The sequence below is a fragment of the Musa acuminata genome, chromosome BXJ1-10, assembly GCF_036884655.1.
Source record: "Musa acuminata AAA Group cultivar baxijiao chromosome BXJ1-10, Cavendish_Baxijiao_AAA, whole genome shotgun sequence".
NCBI classification, from domain to species: Eukaryota; Viridiplantae; Streptophyta; class Magnoliopsida; order Zingiberales; family Musaceae; genus Musa; species Musa acuminata.
Window position 1 is genome coordinate 31,025,599 of NC_088336.1, and position 18,574 is coordinate 31,044,172.

The 18,574-nt window shown below is 46.8% G+C and overlaps 6 protein-coding genes across 6 annotated transcripts; 4 read left to right on the forward strand and 2 right to left on the reverse strand.

Moving 5' to 3' along the window:
• Positions 1 to 69: 69 nt before the first annotated feature.
• Positions 70 to 4,250, reverse strand: LOC103969132 (uncharacterized). The gene is made up of 6 exons (XM_009382588.3): positions 4,000 to 4,250; positions 3,267 to 3,479; positions 2,165 to 2,260; positions 1,342 to 1,487; positions 1,034 to 1,253; positions 70 to 425 (listed from the first exon to the last, which is right to left on the reverse strand). Exons 1-6 carry the CDS (start codon positions 4,132 to 4,134, stop codon positions 237 to 239), a joined length of 999 nt encoding a protein of 332 aa, XP_009380863.2. The 5' UTR covers positions 4,135 to 4,250; the 3' UTR covers positions 70 to 236.
• A 1,668-nt stretch (positions 4,251 to 5,918) lies between these two features.
• LOC135596161 (protein PHOSPHATE-INDUCED 1 homolog) lies at positions 5,919 to 7,122 on the forward strand. The gene has a single exon (XM_065088056.1). The coding sequence runs from the start codon at positions 5,996 to 5,998 to the stop codon at positions 6,929 to 6,931; it is 936 nt and encodes a 311-aa protein (XP_064944128.1). The 5' UTR covers positions 5,919 to 5,995; the 3' UTR covers positions 6,932 to 7,122.
• Positions 7,123 to 7,500: 378 nt separating this feature from the next.
• LOC135585288 (protein PHOSPHATE-INDUCED 1 homolog) lies at positions 7,501 to 8,707 on the reverse strand. The gene has a single exon (XM_065088054.1). The coding sequence runs from the start codon at positions 8,696 to 8,698 to the stop codon at positions 7,637 to 7,639; it is 1,062 nt and encodes a 353-aa protein (XP_064944126.1). The 5' UTR covers positions 8,699 to 8,707; the 3' UTR covers positions 7,501 to 7,636.
• A 903-nt stretch (positions 8,708 to 9,610) lies between these two features.
• On the forward strand, positions 9,611 to 11,608 carry LOC135596160 (protein PHOSPHATE-INDUCED 1-like). Its single transcript, XM_065088055.1, has one exon. The coding sequence runs from the start codon at positions 9,912 to 9,914 to the stop codon at positions 10,965 to 10,967; it is 1,056 nt and encodes a 351-aa protein (XP_064944127.1). The 5' UTR covers positions 9,611 to 9,911; the 3' UTR covers positions 10,968 to 11,608.
• A 1,294-nt stretch (positions 11,609 to 12,902) lies between these two features.
• On the forward strand, positions 12,903 to 14,175 carry LOC103969137 (protein EXORDIUM-like 2). Its single transcript, XM_009382593.3, has one exon. It carries the CDS (start codon positions 13,063 to 13,065, stop codon positions 13,996 to 13,998), a length of 936 nt encoding a protein of 311 aa, XP_009380868.2. The 5' UTR covers positions 12,903 to 13,062; the 3' UTR covers positions 13,999 to 14,175.
• A 1,214-nt stretch (positions 14,176 to 15,389) lies between these two features.
• On the forward strand, positions 15,390 to 18,352 carry LOC135596162 (uncharacterized). Its single transcript, XM_065088072.1, has 2 exons — positions 15,390 to 16,606; positions 18,148 to 18,352. Exons 1-2 carry the CDS (start codon positions 15,438 to 15,440, stop codon positions 18,152 to 18,154), a joined length of 1,176 nt encoding a protein of 391 aa, XP_064944144.1. The 5' UTR covers positions 15,390 to 15,437; the 3' UTR covers positions 18,155 to 18,352.
• Positions 18,353 to 18,574: the final 222 nt, after the last annotated feature.

Below are 18,574 nucleotides of genomic sequence, written 5' to 3' on the forward strand. Positions count from 1 at the left end.
GATCAGCATCTCGGACAACCAAAATCAACCAACCCTGTTGATTCATAAACATCTCGGACAATCAAAATCTTAAAAGCGTTACGCCAAAAAAGCTTTGATAATATTTTAGACAAACAAATATTGTAATCAGGATCCTCATGCACTAACATTATGATGTGGGAAGATACCCACAAAACAGATCGGTATCAGAACTTAAGACAGGAGGTGCAAACAACACTCCTCCGAGTTGCTTGGATTTAACCATGAGAAAACTTCTGCTGAATGATGTATTGTGCTTCCTCGACTAATGACTTCACCACTTCACCAGCAGGCAGGATTTCCTTGATGAGACCAACACCTTCACCAGCATACATGGCCATGCAATCAACATTACCCGTTGTTGTCGGATTTGGAACAGTACCAGCGAACCGACGTATCTCCTTTGGCTGAGAAAGAAAGATTATTTAGCTTTGAAGTACCATTTTCCGGTGCTCGTTAGTATTTGCTATCAGAGTGTAAGATCGAGACTCTCATAAGCACATAATTTCACAGCTATGTATAAAGCCAGAACAAATATGAATATTGGAAAGGTGATCTGAAGAACATGTAATCCAACTGTTCCAAAGGAACTGCCGCATGTGCAGAAAAAAAAAATCATATATTGATCTCTATAGTACTCGATTGAAGGCAAATTGTTGAAAACATAAAATTCTATGTATCATGCAAAAGCATATAGTAAAAGCAAAGTAAATATAAATCCACAAGATGTAGTGTCCGAAAGCTAAAGAATAAATGTTTCCTAGCTAGCAACTATCGCATGTGCTCATTATATCCTGGTGGGCCATGATTTTGAAGAATCATTTTGTCACACAGCATTCACATAAAACATCGCATATTAAATGCCATATATGAATAGAAGATACAAGCCAATGGATGGATCTCTATTTATCACCCAAGAAGAAAGTTCATCAGGAATTCTGATAGAGAGCCATGTAAGTTTCAGCATTTATACTTGAGATTCTACGAGTTGATCTACAATGAGAAAGTGACTCACCACACCATGAATTGTTGAGAGACCAATGACAGGTTGATTTTCCTCATTTTCGTGTTCTGGTAGATGCCTCCATTCATTGAAAAAAGGTGTTTGTAGCACACGTTGTGGTGCACCGGGCCATCTTGAACGGCCAAATATATTTGTAAACTCTGTTTTGTCAGATTCAATCAGCTTTTGCTTATAATGAGGGTGTGCAAAGCTTTCAAGAGTAGCAAGAAACCTATTATTGTTAAACATGTGAGCATAAGGAGATGAAGGAATGTAAAATCAAATGCTTGGAGATATAGAACATCAAGTAGATTGCAGACCTAGTTCCAAGGCAGACACCTCGAGCACCAAGAACCAGTGCAGCTACATAACCACGTGCATCTACAATGCCACCTGCAGCAATGACTGGAATATCACAATCTGACACCAAGTCCACTACTCTCGGCAATAAAGAGATCAATCCATCCTGCATAAAGAACAAAAATTAAGATCAACTACATAGTTTCTATTTTCAAACACGGGAGAACATATTTATAAGTATGCGATGTTTTGATATGGTTCTTGTGTCTAAAAACCCCATCCTTGATGGCAAATATAAAGCTGAGCATAGTCATGGAAATGAAACATAGACACAAGATGATACAGACATGTCGACATGGCTAATCTTCATAATATAGGACACCAAATGGCATAGGCACAACAATTAGAAAATTCTCAGCTTGCATATATTGCAAATATAATAAGAAACCTAAAAGATAGTCATGAAATGCCTTAAATCCATATGCAAAACACTAAGGAGATATTCAGCCATAGAAAGTTCAATATTAAATTACAAACATGATATCCATAGTCAACATATCTAGAAGCCTTATTTGGATGGTATGTGTTCTACAGTTATCAATTATGCCATATAGAAATATTAACAGATGTAGATGATGCAGATATTTTTGATATTTTTTAGGTATTGGACATGTGTCCAGAAGTTTCTTCCATGTAAACTAAATAGACCTGGCAGATCTTTTGAAATATCTCTGCTTTATAACTATAAACTAAGAATACTACAATGAAATCACTTAACTGATTGTAAAAGGAGCATAAATCTAGTATTTGGAGTTAGCAAAACATGACTAATAATACCAATACCTGACCAAGTACATGTCCACCTGCTTCATGACCTTGAACAACAATTGCATCCACACCAGCACACTTGGCTTTCTTGGCATCTTCAATGCAACCAACCTATACAAGGGCATAAAAATATTGGCCAAACAATAAGCAAAAAAACAAGAAAAGAAATTGAGGAGTAGTCCTCATTCTGCATAATTTCTAAGCGGTACTATCTTTTTAGAAAAAAACAATTACACAACCCTGTAACCTTAATGCTATGAAGGTAGCTTAAATCTACTTGTAAGTTGTAGAATGGACATGAATCAGATATCTGGCTCAAAACTTGATCTGGTCAGAACACAACTTGAGTGAGGACATGACCGCCTCTTGTTTCGAAAATAAGTACAGAATCATTTTGAGTACTCTATAATAGTCCATATAGAGCTGCTTTAACAAATACCACGTAGAGGTGATATTAGTGAAATTAGGTGTTAAACATTTGAGATCAATTTTTTATTTTATTTTCTCTAAAAAGCACCAATTTAAAAATTTTGATCATTCCATACTGTCCCTTCACATTCTGACTATTCCATCTAATTTCATGCACAGGATTTCTACCACATAGCCCTTGAGGTGCTCTGCTATTTGGCTTGGGACTAAGACCAACATTATACAGCTTGACTTGCTTCGAAATTTGTTCTCCAAGATCAGATTGCAAGTGAATCAAGTCCTCATTCATTGCATATGTTAATTACAATTCAGATATAGGAAGACATGACATCAATCACATATGATGCCAACAAAAAATAAGGGCATCTTACTTGAGGCTTCATAAGAGAAACCAAGCTAATTTCAAATTATAATGCAGGATAAAGAAAAGGTAATATATGTTGTGCAAATTTTCCATTCTGGAACCAAGTATACAATATCAGCAAATGGAAAAAGAAAAAAATAATGCTTCCAAGTTTAGCTGAAACTTTAAAAGAATAAATTTAACGTGCTGAGAAATGTGTAGACAAGTAAATAGGTTCCGCATTCCCTAATAAGATCACGGGCTAATGCATGTTACCATTAGACGCCCAAATGATACGATGGCTTTATAAAATTGAGACAGCTAAATCGATCCATAAATACTTACTTGGTGAATGACCTTGACACCTGCACGATGAGCTTCAGAAACAAGCTCTTTTGGGAAGTCTCCCCATGAAACTTGCAATACTGCAACCTTTTCATCCAACACAGCTTTCAAATTTTCTTTGTGTGGAAATGATAGAACAATGCCAACACCAAATTGTTTGTCTGTCAGGGCTCTAGTTTCCCGTATCAACTCCCTTAGATGGTCAGGTGCCTCCTGGAAAAATTAAAACTGTAACCTGATTTAAATTGCTAAAAGAACTCGAAAAGAAACTACAAAATCTCTTCAAAGTAATTGCGTTACCAGGAAATATGTATATATATTTGTAACAACAAATTATGGAGGGCTTGAAATTCACGAGGAGGAGCTAATTCTCCTTTTTAACTTCTTGACGGTGTCAGGAAGCAGATTTGGTCTTCGTGCCATCAATCATAAGCCCAAAACATCTACTATTACTCTTCTATTTTCTATAGTTCCAACATACAGAAGCAAACTAGCATGAAGACATGTTAAATTCGCAGTAACGTGCAATTTCTGTTCCAAGATTTACCCATTCCTGTCTTCCTGGACAATCGAATTGCTGTATACTATGATCGAAAAGAAAATGATGACAAAAGCATCGATTACAGCAAGAAAAGAGACGCTTTTGGTGATAAGTTCAAGAACTTCTTCCACATAAAGAACGTGCAAATATGTGATTTTAGGATGAACGATTAGAGACGAGGGGAGGAGGTACCCAATCGGGGGCTCGGAGGATACCGATGGCCCCGGCGTTAGCGACGGCAGCTACGAGTTCCGGACCGGAGACGTCGGGGCCGAGGGGTCCCTGCACGACGCCGTAATCGAAGCCGAGTATGCCTTTCCACCCCATCGAAACCAGCGTGCGTCGGAGAACGGCAAACACGAGAGGAGACGTGACATTGTGAGCAGCTATTAGGGTTGGAGACGGCGATGGAAGGGTGAACGTAAGCAACGATGTCAGCAGCCGGCGGCGCCGCCTCAGATTACTTCTTTTCGATCGATAATGTCCCAACAAAATTAATTAGTCACTTACTTACCATTGGGGTGGATGAATATTTTTAGATTTCTGAATCAATAATTTCAAGGATAAGTTAGATAAAGAATTCAAGCATGGACTTCTCCATGAATTAAAAACTATTACTTATTTAAGGATCGATCTCAAGTTCTTGGTTTAGGATGGTGCTAGAAAAGAAAATTCGATACATCAAGAATTATACGATCATCGAAGGCTATATTCATCATCGCACATAGTCAGATCGAGAGAGATATATAAACATTATATACGTGATCGATCAATCAATCATATGAACCTCGTGATTAGCAAGCATAATCTAAACTATGCCAACCAATGATTTGATCCAAAACGGTTGATGATTTTCGAATAATAATTATCTCTAAGGGACATTTGTTACGAACGTTCTTGATTTAGTTTTTATAAATTTAATTCTCTATAAACAATGACTTGAATTAAAATTAATTAAAATTAGTTAAATTCGAATCATCAATATGAGAAAAAAAATATATTTATTAATTTTAAAATTATTTTATATGATTATTTCCTTTAGTTGCTATTCTAAAATTAAAAAACGTCTTTAGTGATTTTTTTCTTCAAATTTTTGCGTATTTATTTTATAAAATTAGGGGTTATTGTTGACGTCAAGAGACACTCAAACTTGCCATGAATTCATTAATAAATACTCTAAAAATAAAAAAATCACAAACACCCAAATTATAAGCCAAGCCGGTATCTTTCTCTCAAGTCAATGTCTGCCACCACTCGTGCACCAAGTTTGAAGGTCCCACCGTCACAAAACTTGGGCGCCCATGAGACACGCTCCACTCTCACAATGGCCACCCAGCTAGCTAAGCCGTTCCATGTCGACAGCATCACAACCTCATCTGCTCCATTATCACAATCAAACACAGTGTCCGGGAGAAGACAGCAGAGCTAAACGACACATCACAACTAATGCCGCTGCGGCACCAAACTTTCCCGTATACTTCAGAATTTGAAGTCATCGCTCCTCTGTGGAAACCCATCGACCTACATGGAAACCTTGCTGCCTTCATAAATGGTACTCCGTGAGCAGGGTGGAGTACTCCGGCGGGCCCACGGCGACATGTCCGAGTCACGATCGTCATCATCATCCGCCGCGCGGGCGCCAGCTATCGGTGGACGCGCGCTCGGCGCCCGATGGCGACACGGGCGGCTCCAGCCTGGCCTCGACTCCCAACTCCCCGTCCCCGCCTAACGTTCTACTCCCCCTTCGTCCTCCTCTCGCTTTCTTCTGTCTTCTTCCTCCGCCCTCCTTTAAACGCCTCGAGAAGCGCTCTCCCTCCGTTGCCCCTCGCGCCCTCCTGCGCTTTGGCTTTGCGCGGACCCCACTTCCAACGTTCGAGAGAGGGCATTTTGGGGAATGCGGGAGCTTCTGCAGTGCTACAGCTGGGAACAACACGTCGAATCCAGCTGTCTCCCAGGTGACCGTTGCCAGGCTCGCCTCACCACGCTTCTTTATCGGTACTAAAGCATCCGATGTGGGCCCACCGGTCTTGTCTCTTGCTAACTCTCACCTTCCCCGTTCGAAACCCAGTCGAGCGCTGCTTCTCGGTTGCGGCCTCCATATATACCCCACTCGCTCCCCTCGCCGCTCCCACACCCTCCTCTCTTCTCCTCAAAGAGAGCAGCAGCACGCCCATCACCTATTCGATCGATGGCTTCCCCTGCCATTACACTTGTGTTCCTGCTGTCAACAGCCTCGCTTCTGTTCCAGTGCTCCTATGGAGGCAGAACTCTCGCTGCCTTGGTGGAGCAGCAGCCGCTCGCCATGACCTACCACAAGGGAGCCCTGCTCACTGGAAACATCTCCGTCAACCTTATCTTTTATGGCAAGTTCACTGCCTCCCAAAGAGCTATCATCTCTGACTTCGTTGCCTCCCTCTCCTCGCTTCCCCACCAGGACTCCATGGAGCCCTCCGTGGCCACCTGGTGGAAGACCCTCGCCAAGTACTACTCCACGTCGAGGACACCGCTGCCCAAACTCAGCCTCGGGAAACTGCTCCTCGACGAGGAGTGCTCCCTCGGCAGGTCCCTACGGGACGCCGACATTGAGACGCTGGCGGCCAAGGGGGCGCCGCGGAACGCCGTCAACGTGGTGCTCACGGCGGACGACGTGGCGGTGGAGCGGTTCTGCATGAGCCGGTGCGGCACGCACGGGGCTTCCGGCAGGTCCAAGGCCGGGGGGAGGTTCGCCTACGTCTGGGTGGGGAACTCGGAAACGCAGTGCCCCGGCCAGTGCGCTTGGCCCTTCCACCAGCCGATTTACGGGCCCCAGGCGCCGCCGCTGGTGGCGCCCAACGGCGACGTGGGGGTCGATGGCATGATCATCAACCTGGCGAGCCTGCTCGCCGGCACCGCGACCAACCCGTTCGGCAACGGCTTCTTCCAGGGGCCGAAGGAGGCGCCACTGGAGGCGGCGACAGCGTGCCCGGGGGTGTACGGGAAGGGGGCTTACCCGGGGTACGCCGGGGAACTACTGACGGACCACGCGACGGGGGCCAGCTACAACGCGCATGGGGCCCGCGGGAGGAAGTACCTGCTCCCGGCTCTCTTCGACCCGGCCACCTCGTCCTGCTCCACCTTGGTGTAGTGTTGTGGGTACGGCTCGTTCCGGGCCAAGTTCTGATGCTGTAAGATGAACTAGTCGACGCATGCATACGGCATAGGACCACGAGATGCCGACGCAGAACGAAACATACTCAGTGCTTTCAGTGCCTACATATAAATATGATGTCTGTAATAATTCTTTCATTTGTTCAATGAAACTTTTAGTGATCTCGATATCTGTAGTTTAAGATGATGAATGATGCATCGGCGTGCGCGTTGATCATAAAATAGACACGAATATTTCGGAACTCGAAACAAAGAGCACGATCTTACATCTTCCTTCCTTCTTTTATTGATAACATTAATAGACCAAGTGGTCAGTTGGAAGAGAGAACACTCCATTTTTTTCTTTATAAACTAAAATTTAATAGATTAAATTAACTATTCTTCAATACATTTTGAGGGGTGTAATTAATAAGCATGTTATTTTCAAAATTCGTAGTAATTTTTTATTTTGTTTAAATCAATTAACTATATACGTAACAATTTTTATTTATTTTGTTTAGATGTGATATACCAGAAGGACGCACAATGTTGACAAGTGATCAGTACTTTAGCATAACGAACGAGGTGTTATACTATTACTGCGAGGGTGGTCTTCAAAATTCACATAATATATACACACAGGTGCATGCATGCACACACGCAGCTATTTATGCGTCCGTATACAGGTCTTGTCGTCCCAAGGTTAAACCATGGTGGAACACGCGGACGTTGACGGGTCAAACAGCGCTGGGACCAGATACTTCCTCCCGCGAGCCCCGTGGGCGTTGTAGCTTGCTCTCGTAGTGGGGTCCACCAAAAGGTCACCGGGGTAGCCCGGATATGAGCCTTTCGCGTACACTCCGGGGCACGCCGTCGCGGCCTCAAGCGGCGCCTCCCTTGGCCCTTGGAAGAAGCCGTCACCGAAGGGGTTGGTGGCGGCGCCGGCCAGCATGCTCGCCAGGTTGATCACCATGCCGTCGGCACCGACGTCACCGTTTGGCGCCACCAGCGGCGGCGTCTGCGGCCCGTTCATGGGCTGGTGGAAGGGCCACGCGCACTGTCCCGGGCACTGCGCAGCGGAGTTCCCCACCCAGATGTAGGCGAACCGGGAACCGGCCTCGGAGAGGGACGACGACCCATGGGAACCGCACCGGCTCATGCAGAACCTGTCCACCGCCACGTCCTCCGCCGTGAGCACCACGCTGATGGCGTCCCGCGCGGCCCCCCTGGCGGCCAGTTTGGCGAGGTCGGCATCGCGCAGCGATTTTCCGAGGGAGCACGACTCGTCGAGTATCTGTTTGCCGAGGATGGGCTTAGGGAGCGGCGCCTTGGACGTGGCGTAGTACTTGGCCAGGGTCGTCCACCAGGTGGCCACCGACGGCTCCAGAGAATGCTTCTGGCGCGGGAGAGGGGAAAGGGAGGTGACGAAGTCAGAGATGATGGCTCTCTGGGAGGCAGTGAACTTGCCATAGAAGACGAGGTTAACGGAGACGTTTCCGGTGATCAGGGCTCCCTTGTGGTAGGTCATGGCGAGCGGCTGCTGCTCCACCAAGGCAGCGAGAGTTCTGCCTCCATAGGAGCACCGGAACAGCAAAGCAACCAGGAGAAGTCTAACAAGAACAGAGTAGTGAGCATTTGTAGTGAGGAAGGAAGAAGCCATGGGAGTAGCCTTTAGCGTTCCAGTAGGAGAATAGGAGAAATGGTGCGAGCGATGGGTGTATCCTACCGATCTGATGTCCGGGAATTTATACTGCGGAAGTAGCATCCTGGTTCGTGAATGAAAGCATTAAAATACGGTGGGTGTGGGAAGGCGAGGCGAAGGCTGGAAGCGAGCATAAAGAGGGCGCGAGTTTGACGCGCCCCCATCCGTCGGCGAACGCGACAATGGCTTAGCTGGACTGCGTGCCTCCCTTCTTGACATAAACGCCACTCAAACAACGTGCCTTTTGTTCTTTTCATGAAGGTTACTTTAGTCATTTCAAGAACATAATAAAGGAGTGGCCCCACTCCACGAGAAAGAGAAAAGATAAGGAGAGATAAAAAAGAAAGGCAAAGTTCGGGATGAGAACGAATCCAACAAACGAGGTAAGAGGGAAACAACGCAGAGACGCAGTGGCTCGTCTCTTCAACATCAGAGGAAATCGCACGGAATGGATGTGTCACGGCGACCCTGTGAAGGGAAACAACTCGCGCCTGCATGGCCGCACGTGACGGCGCTCTTCTACCACTTCGTCGTCGCCATCTCTTCGAGAGCACGAGTTAGAGAGAGAGAGGGAAGGGGGGGGTGTGGGGGGTGTTCGATGACTGTCTGGGCTCCTCTTGGCCGACAAAAGCAGACTAGATCTTTTAGTTCAATGCACGCGTCCCTTCCGGACTACTCTTGCTTCGTCTCCTCGGTTCTCTGGAAAGGGCACTACGTGTAGTTTAGCTCGGTTGAAATGAAGCTGTCACGTTGAATACACGCATGGGAATTGGAATGGCGAGCACCGTGTCTGGCGGAGGCTGGACCCGCGGTGGAGCCTGTAAACATGGTGAAGTCTGGCTACCCATAACCATGGCTTCCAGAAGGCTACAATTATTGATGCAGATCAAAGCTACTAGTCATGGCTGACACTATTCTTAATTAATCCCACCACTATACATCTAGCTACCTCCTTACCTTAGTCGCAGATGTTTATGCAAAAGATGGCCAAGCTTTTGAGTGCGTAAACCGAGACTTGGATAATCATTCCTATACTTGATAGGAACCTTCCACCATCACATGCAAGTCTTGTCCCGCCGGCCACCATAAATCGGTGGCGGAATCTACGTGACCGGCCTCCCCAGTTTAACTCCCTTCGGACTTCTTCAACGTTTTTATATTCTGTGAATGCTGCAAGCAGACTCTATGGACTAGAATTGGAGAATCATGTGCATGTCTCCCAGTTGTCTCCTCCCAGTAATACTGCACGAAGCTGAGATGAACCTTCCTCGTTAACATGCAGCTGGTCTCGTTAACCTATATAAACTTCTCCGGCCGAGAGATACAGTCATCACACAAGTGGTCTATCTTCCACTTCCTCCCAAAGATTTGCTATATCTTCTCCGAAATGGCTTCTTTCCCGGTCTCCAAAACATGCATTGCGGTACTAGTTTTAGTGAGCTTGGCACAGGTGAGCATGGGCTCAAGGAAACTTGCCAGCTTGGTGCAACAGGCATCAGACCTCCTCACGTACCACAACGGTGAAGTGATGCAAGGTGACATCGCCATCTCGATCACCTGGTACGGGACGTTCACCCCAATCCAGAAGTCCATCATCTCAGACTTCCTCCTCTCCCTCACACCGAGCTCCCAAACCCAACCACAGCCATCAACGCCTTCTGTCCGCCAGTGGTGGAACACCATCGATCGGCTTTACTTGGAGAAAGCTGGGAAGAGGAAGAAGAAGACTAACGTTGTGTTGGCCAACCAAGTGTCGAACGACAAGTGTTCCATGGGCAAGTCCCTCAAGACATCCCAGATCCCCGAGTTGGCGGCCGAGGCCGGTCCGAAGAAGGGCGGGATCGCGCTGGTGTTCACGGCCGAGGACGTCGCGGTCGAGGGCTTCTGCATGAGCCGGTGCGGCCTGCACGGTTCCGACCGGAAGACCGACTCCGTCTACATCTGGGTGGGCAATTCGGCGGCCCAGTGCCCGGGCCAGTGCGCGTGGCCCTTCCACCAGCCCGCGTACGGGCCGCAGACGCCGCCGCTGGTGGCGCCCAACGGCGACGTCGGGGCCGACGGCATGGTGATCAACCTGGCGAGCATGCTGGCCGGCGCTGTCACCAACCCTTTTGGCGACGGCTTCTTCCAGGGGCCGAGGGAGGCCCCGCTGGAGGCGGCTACGGCGTGCCCCGGGGTGTACGGGACGGGAACCTACCCGGGCTACGCCGGTGGCCTGCTCGTGGACCCTATCACCGGGGCCAGCTACAACGCGAACGGGGTCCACGGGCGGAAGTACCTGGTGCCGGCACTGTTTGACCCGTCGACTTCCACTTGCTCCACGCTGGTTTAAGAGGATGATGATGACGTTTCGAGTGATGTGCCCTCGGATCAATGTCTATTCTTTGATTCATTTCTCTCTCTCTCTCTCTCTTGGGAAGCTCGACAACATGAAATAAATAGCATCATAAGCAATGAATAATTCGTGTGGGTTTTGATTGAGATGAGGTAACCTGAACTGGACCTAACCTGCGTCAAGCATCAAGAACTTTGAACCCAAGTCGCCGTACCACAGTTGGGATCGATAGGAGTTCGTTCGGCTAAACCTCATCATGAAGGAAACGAAGGCTCGACTCGACATGATCCAAGTCCCCAACACAAAGTGTGTTTGGCCCATACCAATGAGTTATATCGACAAATTTACCTGAGAATTTAGTTCAATATCGATCATATTTAGAATCATAATGAGTAGTCTGAAATTACCGATTTTGATCTGTAGAGAGAGGAATAGAATTTGCTTTCCTTCTCAGTAGCCATAGTCTTCTGTCCTCCTCCAACTCTGTTGTGACTCTGCTGCTGCTCGTTCCATGCAGCTGTTGGCCAGTCCTCCCAGGCCTCATAGGGACACCATTAATGGCGATATGGACCACGCAGAGTCCTCGTAATGATGGCAGGGCCGAGATGAAACTGAAACCGATCACTTTACCTCGCTGCTTACAGCCTATCTCCTCTTCTGCTTAAGAGTAGAAGACAACCATAAAGGAGAACAGTAAAGATGACCTGTAGGTTCTTCGTGCAGTCACGTTTGTCTTCGTTGTTCTTCTTTGCAGTCTCTTCTTCATTAATTCATGTCCACTAAGCTTTTGCCTCTCTACGCTGCGAAGCAGCACATGTTACAGTGATGCACGTCGTCTTGCTGTTTATTTCTGTGAAAATATGTAATTGTTTATTATATATGGCGATATATTTTCTACGTCTTCGTCAAGACATGGGAGAGAGAGAGAGAGAGACAGAGAGAGAACATCACAGCCATGTACAGGGATCAGAGAGAAGGTGTGTTGGTAAAAGGTCAGCAGATCAAAACCACTGTGGCCAGCTTCACGTTGGCTTCCTCGTCACACTTGGCTCTTCTCTCTTTTGCATCTCAGGAAATCCATTTCCAGGATAGGGTCAGACTGGCACTTCCCGTTCTCCGAGGAGGAAATGGATATGGTCCTGCAAAGATTGCGAAGAAAGCCAAGATTTTATTTAAACCAGAGAGAGGAGAGAGAGAGAGAGAGAGATCTAAAACCCCAGTTGAAGGTCGAGTTAAAATTATGCCTGCACAAGCTGGAATGATCTACCACTGTTTAAGATTAGTCATATTTATAATTAAGAATGATATTAAGATTTTACTAACAGCTTATTTTTTGATTATATAAATTGTATCCAGAAAACAAAATAAATGGTGTTCGATGAACCCTAAATTCTATGGTTTGTAGGCTCACATAGGTAACAATGAAGAATCAGACATTTTCTACAGAAAGATTCAGACCTCATTTGAAGCTCAAGTTTGGATTCACTCTGTGTAAGCTTCAAGTAAACAAAAAGCTTCCAAACAGGAGAAGCAAAGTCTAAGCTGTTCTTTGAGTGCATTTTGGTCTTTGCCTATTTATAGTCAAATTACCACTATTTTTCCTACCAAATTTTCAACAAATCTATTGCTCAGTACTTTGTTAGACCAAATAATTACAGGAGCAAATCTATCCAATTTTTTCCAGCTAAGAGAACTCCAGCTGTTCATATAAATAGGAGAAGTGAATCCAGCCATTTTGACCCACCTTAATTTCTACAGATTTTGACTAGTCAACCGGTTGACTCAGAAACAACATGCCCAAACCATTCCACACGGCTCCCTTACAGTACTTCTCTGTGCACAACCTGTCCGCCACTTGCGTATTATTTCTTTTCCTCTCCTACCTCTGTTTTCCTTTCTCTTTCTTGTATTGCTTGATCATTTCAGTGTGCCTACTTCTAATGGTCAAGACGTGCCCACCACAGCTTTGATCTGTGTCTGAACTCTCCCTTACTATCCCTTTATGCAGAGTGTTATAAAGCTGCGTCGTTTGCTGCACTCTCCCACATAAACCGGAGGCTACACACATCGACTCTCTTCGAAGGGCCTCTCCATGGCTTTCTCTCCTCCTCCTCCCCTCCTCCTCCTCCTCCTCTCCCTCCTCTCTCTTCTAGTGTTGCAGTCTTCCGCGGTCATCCCCCGCATGCTCTTCCTGGTGCCGCAGCAGCCACTCGTGCTCAAGTACCATAAGGGCCCCTTGCTGAAGGGCAACTACACCGTCAACCTCCTCTTCTACGGCCGCTTCACCCCCGCGCAGCGCGCCATCGTCGTCGACTTCGTCCGGTCCCTCTCCGCCCCTGCCAGGTCCTCGCGGCCGCCCTCTGTCGCTTCCTGGTGGGGCACCACCGCCCTGTACGGTCCCGGCGGCGCCACCCGCCTGTCCCTCGGCCGCGTGCTCCTCGACGACCGCTGCTCCCTCGGAAAGTCCCTGACCGACTCGGACCTCCTTACGCTGGCCTCCCGCGCGCCCCACCGCGCCGCCATCACCGTCGTGCTCACCGCCCCGGATGTTCTCGTCGACGGCTTCTGCATGAGCCGGTGCGGATTCCACGACTCCGGCCGCGGAGGGAAGCACGGCAAGTCCCGGTACACGTACCTGTGGGTGGGCAACCCGGCCACGCAGTGCCCCGGGGAGTGCGCGTGGCCCTTCGCCCAGCCCACCTACGGGCCGCAAACGCCACCGCTACTGCCGCCCAACGGTGACGTCGGCGTCGACGGCCTCATCATCAGCCTGGCGACCCTGCTGGCCGACACGGTGACCAACCCCTACGGCGACGGCTTCTTCCAGGGTCCGCCAACGCTGCCCCTGGAGGCGGTCACCGCCTGCACCGGCATCTTCGGCAACGGGGCCTTCCCGGGCTACCCAGGGAACCTGCTCGTGGATCCCACCAGCGGGGCCAGCTACAACGCCCGGGGATTGGCCGGGAGGGAGTACCTGCTGCCTGCAATGTGGGACCCGAAGACGAAACAATGTAAAGCCCTCGTTTAGAATGCACGATGCAAAAATAATGAGACCTTAATTATCTCCTAAAACTTGCTATATTCCGCATTTTACTTTGGATTTTTGTTGATAGACTAAGGTGGATCCGTTCATCGTCTTCTTGTGTTCATGTCTATGTATCCATTGAATTGTGATCACTCATGGAATGTATATGTTTGTCATGAAGTTATCCGAGCGACAGCAACTGATACAGATGAGGACAAGCCTGTCCACAACCCTTGACATTTCCTTCCCTATGTAACATGCAATGGATATATGCTTCATAGAAGCTGATATAGGTGGTCACATTTGCATCACATCCCCAAGTGGTCAAGCAATGAAATTAGGCTTTTAAGCAACATAATGTGGCATTAATATATGTTTCAAAGTGCACTCATGGTGGTGGTGCCTTATCTAAATCATTACCTTGATTGATTGAGCATCTATAGATGCTCGAGTTCACTGCACATTATCTATATCTATCATACATCATCTTGATGCGCTTCAATGATTTATAGAAAATAACTCACCATCGAGTATGTCATTTACCACCAAACAATATCATGATTGAAGTTTGTCGCAAATGATGCTTGGAGCTCCGATGTGCCCAAACGAGAGATAAATATATTCTCATGCGGTCTAAGTGGCTCACAGTTGTAGCAACACTTCGTAACACACACATACTATATATAATGATAATTATATATGTAGGTTTTGATGAGATGCATGCCAGCTACCAAATTAAAGAGGTAAAGAAGATTGAGGTCTTTGTACTTTGTATTGTGCCCCATCATACAATGTTCTATTATTGAGCCAACAACGAGTCATAAAGGTGTTCTATCTATTTGTTTGTTCATATTCCCTTCCCACTTGCTTCTCATGCCTATCAATGAGCCGCAAAGCCCCTTATCATCATATTGTTTGGAGAGGCGATTCTTATGATAACCATAACCATAGGGAAAAGTGCAATCTAGTGCTTAAAACACATTATGCCATTTGAATTGCATGTTAGGTTGGATCAAAATCAATAGTCGCTTTGCATTTCAAGGAATTATTTCCGGATCTTAGATTGATAGGAGATGCGTGTGGTTTAGAGAATTAGAAAGCTGTCTCGTTGCAATCATTAGGAGGCCCAATTGATGTATGATCACATTATCCACAAATTATTGTAAATTATTGTCTCGTTGTAATCATTAGGATTTATTTATTGTCGCATTTAGCATCCCAATCTACCTTACGAGGAGTTAAGATCTTATATCTTTAATGTGTAGCATGTGACATGAAGCCCGTGACTGGGCTAACTCGAATTCCGGGCTTATTATGGGCCGAATCTTAGCTTTGGTCCATTATAAAGCCCAATTTAATTGAGGCCCATGTCAAGGCGTCCGCCTTTTCCGTGAGAACCGCTCAGCGTTCCATCGATTCCACTCGCCCCACCGGGAACAAGAATGGCCGACTCCGATCGATCCGCCGCCTCTCCTCCCGTCTCTTCCTCCTCCGCCACCGACACGCCGTCGCCGTCGCCGCCCATGTTATGCGCCGCTTGCGCCGGGGCCACCGCTTCCTGGTCTTCCCCCCCGCAGTGGTCCGACTCCTCCCCTCCCCCTGCCTACCGCCCCATCCGCGCCCCGGCCATCAACGCCCCCACCGCCACCGCCTCGATCGTCCTCGCCCCCGTCCCCCAGCCCCTCCCCGTTCCCCCAGCCGAGCCCCCATACCGCTTCGAGATCCCGTCCAAGCGCATCTCCTCCCCCGACGACATCCGCCGCTTCCACTCCTCCGAAACCGGCCGTCATTTCGTCGGCTTCGTCGCCGCCCTCTCCCGCTCCGTCCGCGGCCGCAAGCTCTCCGATCCGGTCCCCTCTCCGCTCCCCACTCCCCTCTCCGGCCTCCTCTCGGTCCTCCACACCCTGGCCCGCTGGATCGACGAGATTCCCCCTCTCCCCCACGCTTCCCGCTACGGCAACCCCGCCTATCGGTCCTGGCACGCCCGCCTCACAGACGAGGGCCACGGCCTTGTCGTCGCCCTTTTTCCCCCCTCAGACGAGCTCCACCCCGCCGCCGATGAGCTCCTTCCCTACCTTCTTGACTCCTTTGGCAACGCCTACCGCATTGACTACGGCACCGGCCACGAGACCAACTTCGCCGCCTTCCTCTATTGCCTCGCCCGCCTCGGCCTCATCAAGGAGGACGACTACCCGGCCCTTGTGCTTAGGGTGTTCGCTACCTACCTCGACCTCATGCGGAGGCTTCAGATCACCTACTCCCTCGAGCCAGCTGGGTCGCACGGCGTGTGGGGGCTTGATGATTACCACTTCCTTCCCTTCATATTTGGCTCGGCTCAGCTGATCGATCACAAGTACATGAAGCCTAAGTCAATCCACAACCAGGACATTCTCGACAACTTCTCCAACGATTACATGTATTTAGGATGCGTGGCCTTCGTGAAGAAGGTGAAGAAGGGGGTGTTCGCGGAGCACTCGCCCATGCTTGATGATATCAGTGGGGTGCCCAACTGGAGCAAGGTGAACAGCGGGATGCTGAAGATGTACAAGGCTGAGGTCCTCGAGAAGGTGCCTATCATGCAACATTTCCTCTTTGGATGGCTCATCAAATGGTATGTCCATATTCATCCCTTTGGCATGGTGGTATATAAAATGTCAAGTCTCTCTTTTCATCTGGTTCATAAACTTCATTTAAAATTGGTGTGTGATTTAGATTTCTATTCTTGTAGCAATATTTGATTCCTTGATGTTCTACATTCTGATTCACAGCCCTGATAATCTAACTGGAAGATCAAGGGTTTTAGGAATATAAAAAGGGAATATTAGAAATTTAAAGACCATGAGGATGCCTATACAATTATTTCAAAAATCTCCATTAAAGTCACAATGTACCGTAGAAGAAGGCATGAGGATGAAACTGTAAGAAATTTCAGTGATTTCTCCAACCCTTGACTGTAATTTCTCCAACCTGCAAGGTTTTGTGTGCCAATTATAAGCTTCATAGATTTGTATATTATTAATGTCAAAAATAATTTATGCGTTATGTGGAAATTTTGAAATCTATTACAAATTTTTGGCTGAATTTGTGTCACATTGATGAGTTTAACCGAACAATGGAATTGTATATTTGATAAAATGGACAATGGAGTGAGAAATTTTGCAACACTTATTTCCCTGGTTTTTTTGGTAAAGAGAAAGTGGTGAAGGTGGGTTTTGATTATTCGCCATTGTGATGAGTCTTTACCAGCTAAGCTATTTGATAAAATGGACAATGGGGTGAGAAATTTTGCAACACTTATTTCCTTGGTTTTTTTGGTAAAGAGAAAGTGGTGAAGGTGGGTTTTGATCATACACCATTGCGATGAGTCTTTACCAGCCAGACTATTTGATAAAATGGACAATGGAGTGAGAAATTTTGCAACACTTATTTCCCTGGTTTTTTTTGGTAAAGAGAAAATGGTGAAGGTGGGTTTTGATCATACGCCATTGCGATGAGTCTTTACCAGCCAGACTATTTGATAAAATGGACAACGGAGTGAGAAATTTTGCAACATTCATTTCCCTGATTTTTTTGGTAAAGAGAAAGTGGTGAAGGTGGGTTTTGATTATACGCCATTGCGATGAGTCTTTACCAGCTAAGCTATTTAATAAAATGGACAATGGAGTGAGAAATTTTGCAACACTTATTTGGTTTTTTTGGTAAACAGAAGTGGTGAAGGCGGGTGGGTCATTGCGATGAGTCTTTACCGGCCAAGCTAGGTAGCACCTTAACAAAAATAATGTTGTAAAAGGATTCGAAACCTCAACCTTCAAGCCTACGTAGGCCTTTCCTTGTTATTGATATAAAAGACTACTTATGTCTACCTCTGCATCCCATATATAAACTTAAAGCTTTCACCCATCTAGCGGAAGATGACAACAAATCCGTCTTCTCTTTTTGTTGCGGTTCATTCAATGTCGTCCGCTTTGTGTTTCTTTTGCTATGTACTGTAAGAAGTTGATATGCCCACAGTAGGTGGTTCTCAGGTTAAGTGTGATCTCTATGCCTAGTCAACTCTCTGTATTGTAAATATATCTGGTTTCTTGTTAACGAGCAATATGCTATTATAACTCTGATCTGTGATTCATTTTTATTCATCTGCCAACTTTCCAGGGAGTGAAAGTCATCATCTTCACGAGGCTTTAAAATGTGTAGGTTGACGTCCCTTGGTTTTCCTGGCATGCGATAGCATATATGTAAGTTGATCGTATGACTTGTTGCTTTGCAGCATCCAGTAATTTTGTTTTCCTTTTATTGATTTCATTTACTGCTGAAAAAGGATATATTTATGTAAAATATCCATATCGATTTTGGTCTACCTGTTCAATCTTATACTGCTTCAGCCTTGTTCGAATCTAGCAGCTTAAGGTATCCTTTTCTTAATAGCACGGTGAGGGAATGCTAAATACTGCATATTAGTGACTTTTATCTTGGCCACATCTGTAGAACAACACTAACTTCTCTCTGCAAGGTGTGTCTGGCATTGTAATAATCAAACCCAGGCTGTTCTTGAGCCCAAGAACAATTCAATAGCACTTTT

Bases quoted from the DNA above. Each gene is read 5' to 3' on its own strand.
- LOC135596160 (XM_065088055.1), top strand. From the start codon at position 9,912: ATGCAGCTGGTCTCGTTAACCTATATAAACTTCTCCGGCCGAGAGATA.
- LOC103969132 (XM_009382588.3), bottom strand. From the start codon at position 4,134: ATGGGGTGGAAAGGCATACTCGGCTTCGATTACGGCGTCGTGCAGGGA. The intron at 2,261-3,266 runs GTAAGTATTTAT...GCCCTTGTATAG, and splicing joins GTGTCAAGGTCATTCACCAA to GTTGGTTGCATTGAAGATGC. The intron at 1,488-2,164 runs GTATTGGTATTA...TTCTTTATGCAG, and splicing joins GTGGACATGTACTTGGTCAG to GATGGATTGATCTCTTTATT.
- LOC135596162 (XM_065088072.1), top strand. From the start codon at position 15,438: ATGGCCGACTCCGATCGATCCGCCGCCTCTCCTCCCGTCTCTTCCTCC.
- LOC135585288 (XM_065088054.1), bottom strand. From the start codon at position 8,698: ATGCTACTTCCGCAGTATAAATTCCCGGACATCAGATCGGTAGGATAC.
- LOC135596161 (XM_065088056.1), top strand. From the start codon at position 5,996: ATGGCTTCCCCTGCCATTACACTTGTGTTCCTGCTGTCAACAGCCTCG.
- LOC103969137 (XM_009382593.3), top strand. From the start codon at position 13,063: ATGGCTTTCTCTCCTCCTCCTCCCCTCCTCCTCCTCCTCCTCTCCCTC.